Below are 22163 nucleotides of genomic sequence, written 5' to 3' on the forward strand. Positions count from 1 at the left end.
AGCAGTCCACGAACTAAATGAGGCTCTCATGTGGCATTCCAGGACCACGCCCATGAAGAGAACCCCAATTTCGCCTGACGTTTTCTTTAAGCCTAAAATAGCCTTGCCTTCATCACAAGAGCTATCATAGCAAAAATTATTTGAAAGGAGCCCTGTTTTATACTCCTCGTTACACACTGACAAGGACGCATCTCTTTGGGCCTAGGCACGAGGGGGACAAAGGAGAGGGTGACCTACCAAATCCCCTAGGGGGGGGGGCACAAATTTCGCCCCCTACTTTTGGTAAACGACACCCACTAGAGTAGGCAGAAATTTATTTCGATGCGTTCTTGTCACGGGTTCGAAGTGAGTGCCGAGCAGGCAAGTCTGGTCGAGTGTCATTTTGAGCCCAGTCTCCTATGGCAGGCGAATTTCAGTGGTATCAAGAGACCAGTGTGCCACCCCCTGGCTACGCCACTATTTAGACTAGTCCTGTCACTGTTTCAAGATCAAGATTGTGGCCCACACAAGCTTTTGGCAATATTGGCAGCCAACACCTCATGTTGCATTCCAAGAACTGTTGATCTTTTATTTTTTATTTTTTTATTTATTTATTTCAACATTCGGGATGCTGAGGGCCGTGGTCAAAAAGCCTCTAATGGGCTTGACTGGGACCACGACCCCTTACAAATGGGCAGCATAGGCAACACTTTTATTGCAGTGACAATGTACAAAAAATTTGAGCAAGCATAAAGCATAAAGTATAACAAGCATAAGCATAATAAAGCATGAAGATTGAAAAGTAATAAACTCAAAGAAGTGACCGCAATTATTTCCTTACACATACAATATCAATAAGAGAGTGTAACGATGCAAGAAAAGAAGATCGCAAGATTAGCACCAAAGTAAAAGTAAAAAAAAATATGGGGCATGTGCCCATACGCTTACTACACTTACAATCAGAACAGTCACTCAAATGGAAGACGATATGGCATTCAAGTGAAACGGCAGGAGGAAGCGCAGCATTCCTTTGCCGTAGTTAGTGCGCGTGCGCAGGATAAGCCATGTGTGATTGAAACGCGTGTTATAAAGAACTTTGCGGTGGTTTAGGTTGGCAATGGTTCCTAAAAGGTTGTCGCCTTTTAATCCTGCCTGGTAGCGTTTCACAAGCATTGCGCGGTAGTATTCAGGTAGAGGTAGCAGCTTCATGTCGTGAAAACCAAAGATCAAAGGCCATTGTTAAAAGCACGTCATCACTTCATTGTAATTTTTTTTCATTTATTGTTAAACGTGTTGTCTTTCGTACTACCAATAAAAGTGGAGGTGGGGCGGGGCACTGAGATCAAACTGACTTTCCCTCTCTGATGGGTGACCCTGTACACACCTGTCAAGTTGGGCTTACCACCACAATTAGTCTTCTTTTATTTCTAAGACAAGTAAAGCCTCAAACAACTTTTTTGGCACAATTTCAGGATCCTTGCTTGCTATTAAGTATTTGATTGTACTGTATGCTCCCATCACTCTATGCATTTGTGGGCCAGTGAGGCATTCCTAAATAAGAACAACATTAATAACAATTACTGGCATAATGGATGACAGAGTTTAAGGTTGCTTAGCTGAATGCCTTGTAACACTATATTTTTTTGGCAAGTCAACACGTCACTTTTTCTTTCTCCTCATTGCTGCAGTGACCATAGGCCCTCGAAGTATTTTTAAAATATAGTAAACAAACATATAAATAACTGCAGTGTAAAAACAAATTTACGCACTTTAGAAACAATGACCTCCCGTGCCACCTGTTTGCATTTCCCTTCCTATAGCATGTGCAATAAGAAGAATTCAGTCGAGAAGGCCATGTCGTACTGCTAATGCACACTGATTTTGCAACTTACAAGCACAGATCTTGGCATGTCAAAGAAGAAAAGGCATGCAGATGGAAGAGTTATCGCAGAGACAAAGGTGCATCTGAATGAGTACAGAATGTGAAGAAGACCAAAAAAGCACAAGCGTGCCAAAAAGAAAACCAAGCACTTAGTCTTCCACACAACCTGGTAACGTGGCAAGAAAGATCAGCATTTGGCTGTACTGACAGTACAGCAATAATCATTCAACTTTAACAGCTCAAAATTTACCCAGCTCCATATATAAGGTGCTTTTACAAGCTGCCCATTTTACAAGCTGCCCATTTGGGAACTTTTATCTACAGCCCCAGACTTTTTTTTTTCCGAGTGACAAGAAGGTTGGCCACACATTAGTTACGAAAAAAAATTCGGCAGATCACACGCACCTTGGGAATTGATGTTATCCGAAGCATAGGGATGCAAAGTGAATGCGTTTAAACTTTTTATTTAGGGAAGCGTTATGAAGTGGTGCTCAATATATGTACAAATCCACGCACACATGTACATTAGATTTATATTAGCAGTTCTTTGCTGTTGTGTAATGATGCCAACAGTAACAGGGATATTAGCAACACCAGTGCGGTAAGCTGATATGAAGCACTGGTGTTTGCGCTGCGGCTCACGAGGATGGTAGCCCTCAACACTGCCACACAAATCAACCTCAGCAGTGCCTTCCTACAATTGACGGTAACCCGACATGACGGCTGAATCATGCCCCGCCACGGTGGTCTAGTGGTTAAGGTACTCGGCTGCCGACCCGCAGGTCGCGGGATCAAATCCCGGCTGTGGCAGCTGCATTTCCGATGGAGGCGGAAATGTTGTAGGCCCGTGTACTCAGATTTGGATGCACGTTAAAGAACCCCAGGTGGTCGAAATATCCGGAGTCCTCTACTACGGCATCTCTCATAATCATATGGTGGTTTTGGGACGTTAAACCCCACAAATCAATCAATCAATCAACGGCTGAATCATGGGAGTACATATGTAATGTTTATAAAATTTTATAGTCAGTACTGCAACTAGAATTGACATTTCATGAACATAAAGGTCTACCGTAATTACTCGATTCTAACGCGCATGCGATTTATGAATACAGTCATTTTATTGCCATCGGCATTTCCCAAATGGTTGGCCACCCCCTACGTGCGTCGGCATGGCGCGTCGGCCATTTCTGCCTATGTGTTTCCCATGAGCGGCACTTCGTATGTGTGCCGAGGAGTTCGTCATCTTGTAGTGCATTAGCATTGATGGCATGAAAGGGCCGACTTTAAAAACTCGACGAGTGCACCACGATGCCGCTCTTAAAAGAAAAGTCATCGCGTGTGCCGAAACAGACGGAAATCGGGCCGCATCGCGGTCCTTCGGAGTTCCCGATACGTGCTTGCGGGACTGGCGGAAACAAAAGCAGAAGATTGTTGACAGCAAATATTCACGCAAAGGCTTCAGTAGACTACAGCAGGGTCTGTTTTCGAAAATTGAAGAGCTGCTCGGCGAGTATGTGATTGAGCAGTGAGCGGCACAGCGGCCCGTGACGACAGAACTGCTCCAAGTGCAGGTTATGCAGTTAGTCTTAGAAAAAGGGCTAATGCGGAGCCAGTTTAAAGTGAGCAGGTGCTGGCTAACTAACTTTATGAAGAGGAAAGGCTTTTCCCTCCGAAGGCAAACGGGCATATGCGAAAAGTTACCGGAGGAGTACAAAGAAAAGCTTCACGGTTTTCAGAGGTTCGTCCTAAACTTGCGGCACAACAACAGCTACCTGCTAGGGCAAATCGGGAATGCCGATCAGACGCTTCTTTATTTCGACATGCCTGTCGCCACAACCGTCGAGAAGAAGGGGGCGAAGCAAGTTCGTGTGCTGACATTGGGCCACGGTAAAACTAGAGTGACGGCAATGCTCCGTTGCACATCAGATAAACACAAGCTTCCCCCGTACCTCATATTTAAATGGAAGACGCTCCCGAAAGGAGTCGTTTTCCCGAGTGGTGTGATCGTGCGGGCCAACGAGAAAAATAGGTGCGCGTTGCAATCCATGTCTTACTTTTTTTTTCTTCGTGGGAACCGGGTGCGCGTTACAATCGAGGGCACGGTAGAATCGAGTAAATACGGTATTTGCAAAGTATTTTCGAGATCTGGTGAGGCTCTGTGGTGGAATACTTGATTGTCATGCAGAATTCTAGGGTTCGATTCCTGCTGAGACATTGACATTTATTCTTTGCATTTGTCCAGTCAGCGCTGTTAATGTGAGATTTTTCTTAACGCTCGAATTTTAAGGTTACCCATGTGTGTTCTTGCCGTTCTCGAGTAGATATAAAATGTCCATCACAAGTGGCACATACCCGCATGCCAGTGATGCATACCCACCCTCTGGTTCCTGCCACTGTTTCTTGAAAAGCATTTGACGAAGTACGTGAAAATATTGTGACATTATTCATGTTATGACTAGCATAAAGTATTCGTCAAACCATTTTGTCTTTCCACACAGATTTTGGTGAACCCCAAGTTAACAGACTGATGGATGGACAGACAGACAGACAGACAGACAGACAGACAGACAGACAGACAGAAGCACCAAAAGTGCTTGCAGTACGCAACAAAATGCTTCGCATTTAAATTTTTAACTGTTTTGTTAATAAACTACGAAATACTAATCCTATTTAATGCAAAGTATTTTTTGCCTTAATGTAAATGAGTCCTGCAGAATCTCGCAAGGTGGCAAAAGTGTCGAGAAATTGAGATTACCATCCATCGTTATTAGGAGCCACAAGGAAGTTCACATGGACTTCTCTTAAAAAGCGTAGTTCATGAAAAATTCATTCTGGTCGGGGTATCAACTCCCGCACCAACTACTTTTCATGGCCATCACCCTACCACTTGAGCTAACCAGGCAGCTGGCAATCGGCAGAGGGAAAAGTTTTTATCGACAACTCGAAGCACATGTACAGTGCAGACTACTTATAATGTAACCACTTCTACAGTGCAGGATTGGCTACAATACGGTCTTGACTCCCGTTTACTCTTCCATAGAACGCCATATAGTACACATATTGTAGTAAAGCAGTTCTGTAGAATCCTTCAAGGTGGCTGAAGGGTTAACAAAGGGAAATTGACCAAACGGCTGGTTTTAAATTTCCCTTTTTGAACTGTTCCATCCCCCTGAGGAATTACGCAGAACTTATTTGCAACTTTATGCATCCGATGAATTGACCCTCGCGTTGCCAATTGTTAGCTTCTTGGTTAGCTGAATTGGTAGGGCCACCACCCTGGAAAAGCGTTGCTCCTGGGATCAATTCCTTAGCCAGCCAGGACAAATTTATCAAAAAACAAAGAAGCTTTCTTCCCGAGAAATACATGTCGATTTCCCTTTGACTTGTGCAAACAATAAGTGGTTGTCAAATACTTTTCTTATTTCTAGCCATATTCTGAACACTTCGCAGGAAGTCTTTTTTGTTTGGGAACAATTAAGACATCTCTCAAAAAAAGAAATGCACCACTGCCTCAGCTCTGAACTCTAAGCCATGATTCCATACAAACTTCTCACATGCCAAAGCTGACTAGCTCTTTGAATAGAATGTTTGGTGTGTCCATCATGCCCCAGTTTCTTGGATTGTTTCTCAAAATGCATTATTAAACGTGATTTATTTCAAAGATGATCACTCGCGACCCAGTGCTTTTTCGTTCGCACCAAATGCTACATAGAACTGTGCAACACGGTTCCACCTTCGTAAGCCCATGTCAAGCAGAATGCGAAGGCACCCCGCCACACCTTCAGATTTTCATCATAAAATGCTGGCAATAGTAGTCGAGGCTCTTAGGAACATAATGAAACTTTTTGTTGGGCTAGTTGTTACATGTTTACTAAAATACAAAAAGACACATACCATGAAGGATGAAAGCTGAAAACAGAGCAAAAAGGGTGCCCATTCTGTTCTGTTCTTGATTTCCTTCCTAAATATTGCGATTCTTCTTGTATGTATTTTCTAAGAACATGCCACCAAACATTTATTTAAAGGCAACACAAGGCATATATTGACAATAAGGTTCCACAGTCAGCTAAAAATCACTCTTTTTTTCAACACATGATGCCATAAGCTCAATTTAAATTTCATAATTTTGGCTAATAATTATTGCCCCATTTCAGCATCATACGTTATACAGTTACCAAGGCCTCCATGACCTGCCTACGCAGAATTCTATAGCGTTGAAAGTGTACACTATAAAATTAGACAAGTACGCGCATGATCACACTGACAAGGAGCTACACATTATGAGAAAAAGAAAGAAAAAGAGACTTCAAGGCCCTGACGGGCACTATCACATAGTTTCTTGAACTTTTAACTCCTCTAGGTAGCTTTCACAGTACCTTCTAGAAAAAAAGGACAGACAGAGCACACCTGAAGTGTGCTCTGTATGTCTTAGAATTAATCTTATGCAGAACACTCATAAGGAGTAAAATGAATTACCGTATTTACTCGATTCCACCGCGCCCTCAATTGTAACGCGCACTCGATTTCCACCGCGAAAAAAAAAACAACGTAAGACATCGATTGCAACGCGCACCCATTTTTCTCGCTGGCCCGCATGATCACACCACTCGAAAAAACGACTCCTTTCGGGAGCGTCTTCCATTTAAATATGAGGTACGGGCGAAGCTTGTCCCCATCTGACGTGTAACAGAGCATTGCCGCCACTTTAGTTTTACCGTAGACCGATGTCAGCACGCGAACTTGCTTCACCCTCTTCTTCTCGACGGTTGTGGTGCCAGGCATGTCGAAGTAAAGAGGCGTCTGATCGGCATTCCTGATTTGCCCAAGCAGGTAGCCGTTGATGCGCCGCAAGTTTAGGGCGAACCTCTGAAAACTGTGAAGCTTTTCATCGTACTCCTCCGCAAAACTTTTCGCATAAGCATGTTCCCCTTCGGAGGGAAAAGCCTTTCTTCTTCATAAAGTTAGTTAGCCAGCACTTGCTCGCTTTAAACTGGCTCCGCATTAGACCTTTTTCTAAGACTAATTGCATAGCCCGCACTTGGAGCAGTTCTGTCGTCACGGGCCGCTGTGCCGCTCGTTGCTCAAGCACATACTCGCCGGGCAGCTCTTTAATTTACGGAAACCGACCCTTTTGTGGTCCACTGAAGCCTTTGCGTGAAGCTTTGCTGTCGACAATCTTTTGCTTTTGTTTCCGCCGGTCCCGCATGCACGTTTCGGGAACTCCGAACGACCGCGATGCAGCCTGATTTTCGTCCGTTTCTGCACACGCGATGACTTTTCTTTTAAAAGCGGCATCGTGGTGCACTCGAGTTTTTGGAGTCTGCCCTTCCACGCCGTCGATGCTAATGCACTACTAGATGACGAACTCCTCAACACACGTACGAAGAGCCGCACATGAGAAACACATAGGCAGAAATGGCCGACGCGCCATGCCGACGCACGTAGGGGGCGGCCATTTTGGATTTGCCGATGGCAATAGATTGACCGTAATTTTTTTGTTCGCACTCGATTCTAACGCGCATGCGATTTATGAACTCGCTAAACCGGAAAAAAGGTGCGCGTTAGATTCGAGTAATTATGGTATGCATCATCTATCTGGATTATGCATCATCCAGCTAATCCGAAATAATGCCGCTCGTTTCATTTATAACAACTGCAGCCGACCATCAAGCGTGACTGCCATGAAGAACTTCTTACTACTTCCTCCCCCCTCTCATTCAGACGTTAGCATTTTCGCCTTGCTTTATTACGTAATTTATATTTCTACAATGCTTACATGCGTGAAAACCTTATATCATCTCCTTCTTACATTTCTTCTTGCATTGATCATGTCCATGCGGTTGGGACAATGCACTGCCATACCAGAACCTGTCACGAATCATTTATTCCCAGGACATCTCGAAAATAGAACCACCTTCCCGGCACTAGTGTTTTTATCAAGGACCACTCAAAGTTTCACTTGGCCATTTCGAACATCACTCTTGGACTTGACTGACCAATTACTTCTTGTGTTACCTAGCTAATTTTGCTGCTTTGTTTTCGTTTTACATTTGTGTGTATTGTTAACAACTCCCCTCTGTAATACTTTGATCCTGTGAGTAAAATAAATTCAATGAAAATAAACAAAGTGTGTAGAAGATATCTGTAATTCCACTTACACTAGGCAGATCCCAAAATTTTTACGCCAATGATTTCGTGAGGAAAACTCAAACAGCGACATCATTCAGTGATTACTCAGAAAACTTCAACGGGGCCCTTTTTTTAGTGTTCAATTTCTGAAGCAAAGCGAAAAAAGATGTGAACTTCAACGGGGCCCTTTTTTTAGTGTTCAATTTCTGAAGCAAAGCGAAAAAAGATGTGTTCTGCAAAAGGTCGGCTATAATTAGGTAGTTTGAGGGTTACAAAAAAAAAGTGCAGAAAACAGTGGCAATTTCACCTGGCGGGCAGCATGTCCAAGAGGGATGGACTACGTGGCCTTCCATCACGGTCCGTGCGCAGCCGCCGGAGTTCCTCCAGCTCTCGCCCAACTTCCTGGAGCAGCTGCGCTTGCAAGCTACGCTGTGCTTGGGCCTCCTCACGTTCACGCCTGCACAGCTCCTGCGAAAGGGATACCGCCACACAGTGCAACACTGCAGCAGTTAAAATAAGCGCAAGGCAGCTCCTCTACAGTGATACCCGAGGAAGTGACTTGCATGGGAACCCAGTGATTTCTATTCGTATTTCCCCTTGCTTCGTAACCAAAAGTGTGAATGACCCAAACGTTTGACGTAAGCACGCACGGTTTCCCCAGCACAAGTACGATAGAATATTTTTTATTGACTTTATCGACTCGGCAAGGCAGGGCACCTACTTTTGTAGCCCACCAGAGTGAGGGCAGTAGGTATAAACCCTTACTTTCCACTTACTCTCATTATAGTGTGTGCATGTATTTGTGCATGTGTGCACGTGCGTATCTGTGTGCATGTTCCATATTGACATAATGCACATGTACATTACTCACAAATCTAAACGCATCAGTTTTTTTTTTTTTTATTGCAATAGCAATTATATGGACATTCTCCACTGGACTGTTCCGCCAGCAATGACATCTGCATCAGCGTCGCCATCACTCACCGTATATGTATACATATCTATATTTAGGGTAATTAATGCCTTAAGCACTCGCTCATTATAACTGTATACCATGTTGTTAAAGATTATGGCTGCTAAAGGTAATGTTGGCCCAGACAGAAATTTTCATGTGTTTGCAGAAAACTGCGAAATGAGAAAAGAGGAAAAGCAGAGAATAGGTTGGATTCAAGCACACAGAGCTAAAAATGCGTAAAGAGTAGCTTTATCAATATTTCAAGAGTCGATGCTTCTATGTTTAACATGACAACATGCTAGGGAAAAACATACACATTACACAAAAAAACATAAAAAGCTTTGTCTTTCAAAATCTGCCATAAGGAAAATTAATCTGAGGCTGCTTCAAAGAAAGTAACTGTACCTATTGAGGGTACCTTTGAAGGTAAAAAAAAACTACTTCTCATAGTCGATACCACAGACAGTGATGCTACTGGCTTAGGTTGTTTTGGAGCAGGCAAAAAAAGCGTTTTGAAGCAGCAAAACTGGCTTTTGGAGCACATGTTGCTAGTGGCAATTTTAAGACACCTACTGCGCCCATGACAGACAACCAATAAAAGCCCGTTTTGCTGCACACCATTCAAGCCTAATCAAAACATAAAATGCACGAAGTAAAAATATGACCTATAGCTAGCCTGACCAAGCAAAGAAAGCTAATGGTGAAATGAAGAACCATAGCAGCTTATTAAAAAATGACTAAAGGAGACATGATCATCACAGATTAGTTTTTACATATCTGAACAAAAAATAATACCACAGAAATGTCTGTGATGGCACCTCTGTGTTTTATCAATAGCAATTGAAGAAAACACATAGCTCGTTAGTTAAGTTCATCAACTGCATGCTTAGGGTGTTTTGTATCTTTTGAATGACCGTTTGAGAGTAAACAGAGGACTCTAGAAATTTTGACCACCTGGCATTCTTTAATGTGCACTGGCACTGGCCTCTACCATATCGCCTTCTTTGCGTCTCACATTTGTGGCACTTAACACTTGGCACGCTTAGAGGTTTGTCTGAACTAACCTAGTTGCAGTCAAGCATGGCCGAATGAACCAGAGTTTTCCGTCATTAATCAATGGACATGCTCACCAGGATCAAAAAACATGCTAGATTCGTTTATGTCCTGAATAAGTGGGCTTCAAATTGATAAGCTTCTACTCAGATATTTTTTATATGTGAAGCAGTTTATGGGGGAGTTCAATCCGGTGTGCGACGTGGCCACCCCTCCCTCTTTCCTGAGTCGCCGGTCAAGGCAACGAAACGCTTACTCAGCAATGCGACAGCCATACCTCCACTGTGCATGCGCCTTCCCCCCTCTTCTTTCTCTTCTCTCTTAGGCTCCCCATGGAAGCGCATTCCACGTTCCATGAGATAGAGCGCATTTGCTTTTTCATAGCCCTTGGTCGTCGATCTTGCGGTGTCCCATGTTTCCGCGAGACTGAGCGTGTCTGCTTTAGTTACCACAGGATCACATTCGATGTCTCTCTAGCCTGCGCGTTGAGGGAGCCGATGTTTCCCAGTGCTATAGTCATGGTCACTGGCACTGCTGGTCACTGGCAGCGTTCACAGACATCAAGCGACGGTCGCTGTCAGCCTAGAGGTTCTGCCACTGTCAGCATCTGCTAAAGGCAACGTAGGCGAGTTTCTGTGGGTGCCGTTCACCATCTGCCCTCTAACTCGCATCGACACATGGTTCCCTTTAGCGAGATATGGTGTAATTTTCTCAAATACAGTAAGCTAGTCAAGGGTACTGATCACATGATGACGACGAGAAATGTTCCTGTGTTGGGAGTGAGGCCCACCTGCAGTCGCTGGTGCTCTTCGCGCAGCTGTGCCAGTTGCGCCTGACTCTGATCGAGCTGCTCTAGGGCCTGCTCCTTCTCGCCCTTGAGTCTGTCTGTGAGCGCACGCAGCCGCAAGGCCTCCTCCTGCAGGGCACGCTGCTCTTGCTGCAGGGCCCGCAGCTGCGTGCCACACCGCTCCAGCTCCAGGGCACTCTCCCGCTCCTGGCGACTCTGATGATGTCATCACAGCGGGGTAAGGTTTACAATTGGACTCGGCAGTAATGACAACTAATTACCAATGTGAGACTAATAGAGTAACATGATGATTCACATCAAGCAAATAATTACAGGGTGGTTTCTTTTGCCAATTATTTTTCCAATTACTTTTGGCTAAAAATATGTAATGTACGCTTTCCTTGAGGCATAAAAAATGACTAAAAAGCACAGAGCAATAGCAAAGACAAGTCAATCTCAGAGTCAAACCTCAAGCAGAGAAAATTTGATATTTCAATGTGTATGTGCTGTAAGTAGTATATGTGAGTTAATACATGAATTATATTATTGCACATATGAATGTGAGTAAATGCATGAAAAACAGTGAGATCGCTTTTCAAGAGTTACATAGAATAGTAGCATCCAGACTTGTGCAAACATTCCAAATTAGTATAATCCTTGAATCCATTTAGAGAAAAATTTAAAATGTCTGTAATTACAAAGTATTTGAAACCTATCAAAAGAGCCCTTAGTGCAGATAAACCTTTTCACTGCACCATGGGGCCGCTAAGCCATGAAACCACCTGACCAGGAATAATTCAAGCCACTGTGAAGTCACACTCAAGTTTAAGTCTACACTTTATTTCTGCACCCCAATTAACACATGGCAATGTTTAAACACATGCTGCAAGTTCTTATACAGAATAAATATGGATAATTGAAAGACCTACTTTGCCACTTATAGTTTGTGTCTTACTACAATTCAAATCTTGCCACCATTTGAATTAACTTTGCAATTACTTGCCCCTAATTACACTTTAGTCTCATTATCACAAAGTTGCATATCACAAAATAAGTTCGTTATATCCAAAGATTTGTTAAAAACGGTCATTCTTAACACTATTACAAGGCCATTCATTTACTTTGTTATAAGCAATATTCTGTTATACCTAGGTTCGCTACAACGATGTTTGAGTGTACTACCGTTTGCTTCTAACATGCTTTGCACCGAAAAGATATATTCGTCGAAGCCTAGTAATGAAGTTTTTTCAACTAGCTTTAGTTTATAAGATAAATTATTACATTTAAAGTTTTTTTAACAAAGGTAATTATTACCATTTAATCAGTTTTTAGAATATATGCTACCATTACTGGTGTGCATGTATGGACACAAGAGAGCCAGCCTATATGACTTGTTGTAGCTATAAACGCATACCACAACTTCATGAATGTGCAGTTGTACATGAATTCGCAACAAAAGACGTGCATTTGATGGGCGAAGCTTCACATATCCGCAGTACCACCTCACGTGCGAGCAAGCCTTATATCAACTTACAGAAAAAAATCAAAAGCATAAACCGTCACATCTGATATATACCCGCGCTTTTGCCTCTACGAGAGGCCGTACTGCCATTCCTTAACTTTTGAGGATAAGTTGCCAAGTATTGTGTCTGCCTTTTCCGCTACAGTGTGGCCTTTCAGTTGATAGTTTGTGTTTATGTCTACCATCTTTTATGATGAATCCCTGAGAACTTGCCTAACTTTTTGGTGGTTTGTTAATAATGAGCAAAAGAATTGGAGGTAGTCTATAGGGCCACCAAGCCACCTGCGATATTTTTTCGAACATTCCGAATAGACACACACATGTGCAGAATGCCTTCGCAATCAACAACTTTACACGTGCCAGTGCTACGAGCCACTGGCACGCCACGTATTTCGAAAAAAAAATTCCTCCTTTCCAAGCCTCTTGTGCCTCCATGTGACGCGCCGTACGAATATCTCAGACCCACCGTACAAAATATGCTGCGATTGATAAAGCAAGAGCCTGTGACTTGCAGTTAGTCTGCAAGCAGTGGTCCGCGCTGCTTGTTGTTCGTTGTGTTGCCGCGTGCATGCGCCCGCATGCAAATCTGCAACTGCGGCCCGTAACGCAACAGCACGAACTGAATCAAAATGTTTTGCGGAGGCTTTTATTCATCCATTCATGCCACCTTACGAAATGCCTGGCTCGAGCCCATCAGGCTTATGGCAGAATCAAACCGCTAGAGTGTTGGTGATTCTTTGAAGGTGTGCGTGCATCGCAGGGTCCATACCGGCACAATTCGTATAAGCACAAGCCGGCACGACAGCTGCAGCTCGCCAACAGGCACGCCGTCGAAGTCTATGGACGAAGTCACGGCAACCGGAAGCAGATGGTGTTTCAAGCAGCACGTCAGTGATGATGTATGCTACCCGAGATCGAGAGGGGGATGGGAGGGGTGCTCAGCGAGGGGGCAAAGTGGCTTTGGAAGAGAATACCATATAGCGTAGTGAAGTAGAGAACGAAAGCAGGGATTGTAACGGTTTCAATTATCAAACGGGTTCAACTCCACTATCATGGCACAATTTCAAAAAAATTCTCACAGCTCCATGTTCATCATACACAATTTCTTGCCCAATTTCTCCACGTCAACTGAATTTCGACCTCTTGGTGGTTTATGGGCCCTTGAAAACTCCCAAAAGCCTTTGTACACTGCCTAACAGTGTCTTCGTTAATTCATTCATCCACATTTAATACCCACAAACTACATGCAAGTACACTGTGGAGTGAAGATTTGATTGATTGATATGTGGAGTTTAACGTCCCAGTGTGGAGTGAAGAGGCAAAAGAAAAACTAAGAAGAAAAAACACTTGTAACAGACAAACACGACTACAGTATAGGGGCAGGATTGCATAAAATAGTGAAAACAATACACAGTTACATGGGAAATAAAAATGATCAATAGCAAGAAGTCAACAGAAAAAATATTAACATGGTGATTTTTATAAATACAGACAAAATCAATACATTCAATATTTCCATTAGACTCCAGTAGTTTATTCCATTTGTTCGATAACTGCAACATAGAAAATGTTTTTTCTATTGATTCCCAACATGTATTCATTCATAAATTGCATGCATTCAACACATTAATGGGAAAATCAAAGGCATATATGCTAAAAAGAAATGACTGCCCATATTAAGAAAGGCAGCAGCCACTTTCTCAAAACTAATCTCCTGTAAATGCAGTCAAAGCGGACACGGCCATCACATTTGTCAATTAAAAAAGCAAACAACTCTGAAGTTTCTCTCAGTATACACTGCCAACCTGGAGATTGAGCTACAATTTGATCTTTGCTTCTCAAATAAGGGTGATATTGGAGCACGACTTCCAGCTGCTAGGAATTGTGTACGGACGATGATTTCGCTCTCAACACCGTTTCTCCCGACTAGCGAAGTCGCGAGAAATGACTAGCGAAGTCGCATGTGGTGGCAGCCAGTTTAAAGGAAACTTATCCGCAATCATTCACTTCAACGTGCATCACAAACTGCAGGCTGCGACAGATTTCTTGTGCATGCACCCATTTGAGTTAGTTGCAGGGTAGTTCTTGTTCGAAAGGACAAGGTGTAAAAACACAGGGGTGACAAAGAAGTCGCGATACCACAAAAGGCATTTCCCCCGACTGGTTTTTCAGAATGAATAATTACAAACTACATCAGCTTTCCATACGTCTTTGTGCTTGCGTAGATTTTGTAGCATTTTAAATTAAGAGGTCAAGTGTGGTGTCGGGTATTTCACGTCCGAAATTCAAGTTGCTAATCTGAGTCATGGACTTCCGGTCAGTTTCGGTTTCGAATGATGTGTCACAAGAAATTGCACAAAGGCAGTTTCCTGTAACCATTATTACGTGCCAGTCCCGTCCCCTTTCTTTGCCTCGCTTTATGCTGCTTGCAGAGCTCCGGCACTACCGCACCCATTGGCTTTGCTGGACAGAGGATCCGGAGCAAACACAACACCAAAAAATTTGACTTTCACCGTGAAGCCACTCACTGTTTTGGAACCATCGAATGCGAATTTTTCAAACACTTTTGGCTATTAAAAATTTGCTGGCAAAATCCAGCACCGCCTTCGTTCGCGGAGATGAGACTACAGCAAACACCAGTCGAGTAAAGCTTTCACAAAACACCTACAAGAAGGGAATATGAAAGTTAGCACAATTTTTGCTCACCAGAGCATCCTTGAGCCTCCTCTCCTCCTCGTGGACACGCTCTTCTGACCGGACCTCCAGCTCCCGGATTTGCTCTTCCAGGTTGTGGATCCTGCCATGGCAAGAACAATACCATGACTTGTTATTTATCGATACCCAACTTTTTTTGCTCACTGGTAAATTCATACCCAACACCGGGCAGTTCACACGCTAAGATTACTGTCAAAGACTCGGGCCCAAGCAATGCAGGCATAACTATACACACAGATTGATCCCAAGAGCTACAACCTGCAAATATGAAACAGCAAGAGCCTCGCAAGAAGCTAGGATAGAAATGTCGAACTACACTGCGAGATGTGTTTGTAATTGCCCAGTGTGTAAAAATAAAACTGCCGCATTACCACGGAAGGATGCTAGGCTGGCTGGGGAAGAATATATATGGAGGACACCACTAAAACGAAGCCCCACAGTGGCTCGTTATGAGTATTATTTTGATTACCATCAATTGGGCATATATATATATATATATATATATATATATATATATATATATATATATATATATATATATATATATATATATATATATATATATATATATATATATACGTGCCACACTCGCCGCCATGGATACAGATGGCGCTGACTGATACTCCCACGTTTAAATTCACATATATAGCCCATAAAGTGGCTGGACGGATAGCCACCGTGGTAGTTCAGTGGTAGAGCATCGAACGCGTTATTCGAAGGTCGCAGGTTCGGTTCCTGCCCACGGCAAAATATTTTTTCACCCACTCTTCGTTCTTCACATTTATCTAACGATTCCGACTAATAACCTCCCCTATACTTCCCTTGGCATTATTGTCTGTTAGATACCGCTATTATTCTGTCAAAACACGGAAAAACGAGCCCTTGAGTATACACCTCTTTCCCTTTTATATATATATATATATATATATATATATATATATATATATATATATACAGACGACTATATTACAAAACAATAAAAAACGAAGCTTAAGTAGTTTCAAAAATATCTGAAATCGTTCTACCAATGCAGATCTACGAGCTTTTTTTTTTGTTGTTGTTGCTGTTGCACAGGGTTCTAGGCCAGTGTTAGAAAGTTCAATCGGCAACTATTGAACTAACCCCGTGCTTCACCTTCCCTGTGCCACCACTTCCGGAAACGCGGGGGGGGGGGGGGGGGGGTGCTGCCAACAGCATCTGACGATTCAGGTTTTAGATTTCATTTGCTGCATTTTTTTATGAGCGCAGTGGCAAAGTTCACCCACTTCTAGCTGCCACGTTGATGAGTAAATAACGGGAAAGCAGCGCAATTTTGTAGCCAGTGAGCTTGCATCCACTCGAACAAAGGCGTGCTGCTTACTAAACCTTGTTTATCTCCAATGTAAATGTGGATGGGAAAATCATTGCGATCTAATCGAATCTAAACCACATTAAAAATAGCGCCGCCACTAAACGCCAAGCGGCACCGATAGGCGGAGCGACACCACTAGTACTTCAAGCAGACGACGCGGCTGGCGAGCGGCACCGTAAAACGACATTCTCTATCCCAACTCAAGCAGAACAGCCCTCATCGCGCGCTGATAAAACCCACTCACCTACAACGACAAAAAACAGGGGATCTCAGAAAAGATCCGTACCTCAACGCCGCCACCACGCCCAGTTGGAGATGTCACAAACGTGCCGGGAGTTTAGGCCTAACGACCATCACCACACCACGCACAGACGACCGCTCGTCTCCCGCAACGAAACTCGCCGTTTGGGCGCCCGTTGAACCTTCGTAGAACCCAAGACCGAGGCGTCCTGGGCACAAAACGCGCTGCGCACACGCCTCGACGCTTTCGCGTCGTCGTCGTCGTCGTTCAAGTGCAGGATCACACGGAGCAGAATAGAAACCGCTCCCACCTTTGAATCGTCTGCGTGGCAGCCACTAGCAGACGACCGCGCAGGACAGTCCCGTGCAGAACCACTGCGTTGCGGTCGGTCGCCTTGCTGGCTGCCACGCGAAAGAGGCCTAGCCAGCTGCTCGACGGGGGTCGATGCAACAAATGAAAACAAGAACGTTGCCCCGGGAAACGCCAGCTCCCACACGCGGCCAGCGCGAGGTCGGCGTCGACAAAAGAACTGCGCCGACCTCCTCGCTCCGCCGGCGGCGCCCGCTCAGTGCCCGCTTTCGTCTCTTTTCATATGTTGCTCATTTTACAACTACCATGCACGGTTCTGCGAACTCCAACTGGTTTCGATTCGCCCGTTCGCGTCAGTGCGAGGGCGAACGGGTTCGTAGGCAAAAAAAAAAAAAATGCTCACGAACAGGTAAGAAAAGGTGGCGCAGTGGTTTCCTCGCAAGCTTTCTCCGGGCGCAGCGGTTTGTTTGGCGTATCCGTTTTTGTTTTATCCCGGCGCCCGCGTTGGCTGGCTGGATGACTCGCGCACGCTTGTGTCGTCACCGACATTACCTCTCGTACGCATGCGCGCGGGTCGTGCCGCTCGAGAGCAGACGACGCGCCTAGCAGACGACGCGGAACGAACACAAGTCCCGCGGAAGAGCGCTCAGGTTCTGAGAAGACGGCTAAGACGCAGTGGCGGCGCGGGGTAATAGCGTCGGCAATTTGGCCCCGAGATGAATGAGTGGCCTCGGACGGTGGCACGAACAATACTGTTTCTTCCCTGACAGCCTGTCGCAACACGTCTCGTTCTTCACTTACGCACTTTTATTTCCATAAGGGCCATCTAAAGGGGGTTATTACATAAGGGGTGGGTTACCAATTGTAGCCACACACACACACACACACACATTATATATATATATATATATATATATATATAGAGAGAGAGAGAGAGAGAGAAAGAGAGAGAGAGAGAGATCTCACAGACAATAATGCCAAGCAAAGTACAGGGGAAGATATTAGACCAAATTGTAATATAAATATGAAGAAAAGTGGGTGAAAAGATAACTTGCCGTGGGCAGGATCTGCCCTGCTGCCCCAATCCTGCCCACGGCAAGTTATCTTTTCTCCCACTTTTCTTCATATTTACATTACAATTTGCTCTAATATCTTCCGCTGTACTTTCCTTGGCATTACTGTCTGTTAGATCTCATTAATATATATATATATATATATACATATATATATATATATATATAAACAGGAGACGCGGACGCAAAAGTTTGAAATATTATATCAAGCACGTAGGATATCGAAACTGCATAAAAGGCTCCTTGTGCTTGCAACACTGGTCGAAAAAACAAAAAAACAAGAATGACTACGCCTAACGCGACGGTGTTTTTGCAGGTCGAACCGTTTCGCCCACGTGACAAATTCGTTGCTGTCACCAAAACGTCACGGTTTCCGCGGCACTTTTTTTTTTTTACAAATCGCAGTTCGTTTGAAACTGACAAGTCGGGGCCAGGTTACAAAAAAAAAACTGAAAACTGTGACAACGGTTATAGTATCACGGCCAAACAGATGACAAGAAGTGTCTAAGGAAGCCTTGGATATGAGCATGCCTTTTTCCTGAGAAGTGGAACAAACGTTCTGTGTCAGATCCGTCGTCATCGACGTTTTCACGTGCTGATAGGAGTTTGCTATTTCTTTCGCGTCGGTCTCGCGTGCACACAAACATGTGCCTTCTCGGTGCTTGGTGATGTCGTTCTCGTGCACGGAATCCTTATTGAGGGGTGACTTCGGTGGCGAAGCGGTTCGTGCTTCTTGTTTTGCGAACTCTCATTGCTGTGAGGTAGCCGGCCAGTGCCGTAATGCCCCGTGTTGAGTGAGATTTACTGTCAACTTTTGCCGTCAGCAAACGACTGAATCCGCTGCTTCCAATTAGTACGGAGAAGCGCGTACGATTACGTGCTGCTTATGTAAGCAAAATATGTTGGGGTGTTCTGTGGTGACATGGTGCAAAAACGTTATTGTGCCACTCGTTTGCTTGCTTACGTTGCCATCTTTCCACCGCGATGCCACGCATTGCAGAAAACTTCAATGGTCTTTGAATTTATTTTTTTTTTGTGGGGTGAGGGGGGGGGGGGGGGTGTTCGCGCGTGTGGCGTGGCGAAAATAAACTATGCGGCCGTTTCTCAAAGCGCGCAACGTGGTGACACGTCTTTTAAGGTTGACTCTGTTAGCGCCATTTTCATGCGGGGCCGCTAGGTGGCCAGCGCTCAGTTGGAGTAGAAAATTAAGAAAGAATAATTAGTGCTTAAGCTTTTGAGCAAACGCTGCTTGCGAGATGCTTACGGCGACAGAATGGGACAGGCCATTCCACGACAGCAGTGCGATAACCGCTATCGTCAAACGACAGGAAGATTGCAACCCTCCGTGAAACCATTTCCGTCATGCGCCCCTTTCGCGCATTTCAAGAAGAAATTCGCGCATCAAAGCGAGCTTGATTATAAAAACCAAAAAAGAAAAAGAAATCAGAGCCATTGCAGTATACTGCGAAGACTAATTCCAGCGAAAGTGCGACTATCGTGGGTCTGGCACACATATAGAATATGGCTATGGTGAATTTATACTAGATTACCATTATTGATTCCACTGAGCGAATAAAAAGTCACACTAAGGTTCCGATGTTTCCATGATGCACATCTCATCAACGACGGTCGCAAAATGAAATACTGTATAGCGCATTGCAACCCCGTTTCTCTCGAAAGAACAGAAATAGCATGGTTTATCGTTTTTTATGCAAGAGCTCCTCTTGCCTTCGAGGCTAAAATTTTCGCGTCATTTCGCCACCTGCAGCAATATCGTACGCCTTTTTGTTTACTTTACACGCCGGCCCGTAGCCATAAACAGGTTCACAGCGAAATATCGAACAGTTCGGAAAAATAAGGAGCCGCTCTGTGCAGCTATAGTGTTACAGCATTATGCTACCTTTAGAAGGTAGCATAATGCAGCAACTCTACGCGAACCGAAATTCCGGCGCCACCACTGACGTAACGCATGACGCCCGGCACTTCGCATATCGTGACTCGCGTTGACCAGTTTTTTTTTGTTCTTAATCATAAAAAGGTGTGGGGGAGGGGCACAGTTTTGCACAATGTTGATAACCCAACTTGCCCCCTTAAAAACCTCTGCGTAACATTTGGAATACGCTCGAGCCTGGTTCTTGTCCCACGCCACGAACTTGGAACAAATTTCTAGTACTGGTTGTAAGGAAACGATGCTTTGAACTAGGGCTATCACTTTCCTCAGAAGAACAAGCAAGTATATTTAGAAATCGATACATTTGCATCGAACAGCAAAAAAACCGCGTCTGTGTATATGCTATGCTCTGCTTACATGGAATTGTGGTGAACTATACTTGGATGTTCGCTCAGCAAACAAACAAAATTAGGATTCAGGAGGCGCACTGGTGCGCCTCACTGTTTAAGAGTTGACAGCACGACACATGGCGGCACGGCGTTGCATCCAGATTTTGCGATGGAGAATCCGGCATGATATATCCGCCGCGCTGTCAGTCTTGTTGGCCCCGATTGGCTGTGGAGCCATCATTACAAAATATTGTCACGTGGTCGTGACGAGGTGCGAAGGAAACTATTTGGCCGAACTTGTGGCCCCTAAACTGAAGGTCAGATTACAGCGATACCCACTGGCACTGATATAGCGGCCAGCAGACTGTCGGCTATCGATCAACTGACAGGAGGTGAAGCGCGTCGGCATTTATCCACGTGTCGTTGAATATTCTAGCGTTATCACTAGCAGCCACGTAGGTTCCAAAATAATCCGTAATGTTCGCGAAGTAGGCGTAATCTTAACAAAATGATCGACTATACAGTGCTGAAGCTTTTGGAACACTGCAGGCGCAGTTTACGCTGAGAATTACTGAGAGTGCAACGTGGCGCTAACACAACTTGGGAAGGAATATGGCAATATGACAAACTGGCGGAACTTCACATCCAGACTAGAATGCTCTTAGGTCGAACTCGCCACTGGCATGCGTACAGTAAATCATTGCAGGGTGATATGAATAAATAAAGAGACCGTTGTCCTTTCCCGCGGAAACGTGCTCTTACCTGTCGATTCTTTTTGTTGTTGTTGTTGTTGTTGTTGTTGTTGTTGTTGTTGTTGTTGTTGTTGTTGTTGTTGTTCACCAAACAAAATCATAGTTAACAGAACTACACCTTAGAATGAAATAATGCATTAACAGAACGGAAATGTCAGGTAGTCTGTGTTCGTGCTTACTTTACTTAATTTTTGACGTACGCACACAATCTTGGTTTCTCATTATAAATAATCAGTTTGCAGTCAGCGCCCATAATCGTGTTTTATTTTCTTTGTGCCTTATTTACGCTGTCAATACATTTTTTGAGACGCAATAACCAGCCCCCTTTCACCATTTGTGAATGTCGTACCTTTAGAATCATATTTCAGAGCTCAAAATCTGCGCCCAAAGTAAGTTTCGTCTAAACCGCGAATGGTAACTAAGACCACCTGACCGTTTTTAGATGCGAAGCAGCTCTTGGAGTAGCCTGTGTAACGCTGTCCGTCCGTACCTTCTTGCGAACGCGCCGCACCGCACTCCCCCGTCGCAGTTGGAACGATGCCAAGTAGGTTGAGTCGCAGCTGCGCGTTGACGTCACTATCCCTCACCCACAGCAGCTGCTAGCTCTTCAGGAGCAAACACACCTAAGGGCCGTCCCACACGCTTTCCGCACAGCCGCAACGCACGTGCCGGCACACCTACCGCACCCAAGCAGAGGGTGAAAGAGCGTTGCCAATTGGCTTATTTGTCCCACGCTTGCGTGCGGTAGGGGTGCCAGCAAGTGCGTTGCGGCTGTGCGGGAAGCGCGTGGGACGGCCCTAAGTGGTGTTGCTCCTCCGCCCGCTCGCAAGACACTTCTCGCTCGCTTCACTCTCTCCACCGCACGCAACGCTCGACAGCACGTCGAGTGGACACACTATTTCGGATGATTTATCTGCGATGAAACTTGCCCTAAACCCCACCCTCCTTCGGTGCCCTTGCATTTCAAAGAAGCGTTTACTCGAGTAAAGGCTACACCGAATTTCGCTTCAGGCCGTTCTTTCCGCACCCGCGTCGACGCCTGTTTCAGTCGGGCAACGGCGTGCGCACCTCTGCTGCTCCGCATCTCATGATCGTTCCCTTCGGGAAGATGGTCTATAATTTTATCTGTATT

The 22163-nt window shown here is 44.6% G+C and overlaps 1 protein-coding gene across 8 annotated transcripts in view; it reads right to left on the minus strand.

The window, feature by feature from the left end:
- The window catches only part of LOC119179739 (rab11 family-interacting protein 4A), a 259471-nt gene that overhangs the window by 11119 nt on the left and 226189 nt on the right, over positions 1–22163 (minus strand). For all 8 annotated transcript variants that reach the window (XM_037430860.2, XM_075869784.1, XM_037430859.2 and 5 more), the window contains 3 exons: positions 15017–15107; positions 10792–11004; positions 8301–8461 (listed from right to left, as the gene is read on the minus strand). In XM_037430860.2, coding sequence (XP_037286757.2) covers positions 8301–8461; positions 10792–11004; positions 15017–15107 — 465 coding nt within the window. The remainder of the gene's footprint in view (positions 1–8300; positions 8462–10791; positions 11005–15016; positions 15108–22163) is intronic.

This window comes from Rhipicephalus microplus, chromosome 7 (assembly GCF_043290135.1).
Source record: "Rhipicephalus microplus isolate Deutch F79 chromosome 7, USDA_Rmic, whole genome shotgun sequence".
In the NCBI taxonomy this organism is placed as follows: domain Eukaryota; kingdom Metazoa; phylum Arthropoda; class Arachnida; order Ixodida; family Ixodidae; genus Rhipicephalus; species Rhipicephalus microplus.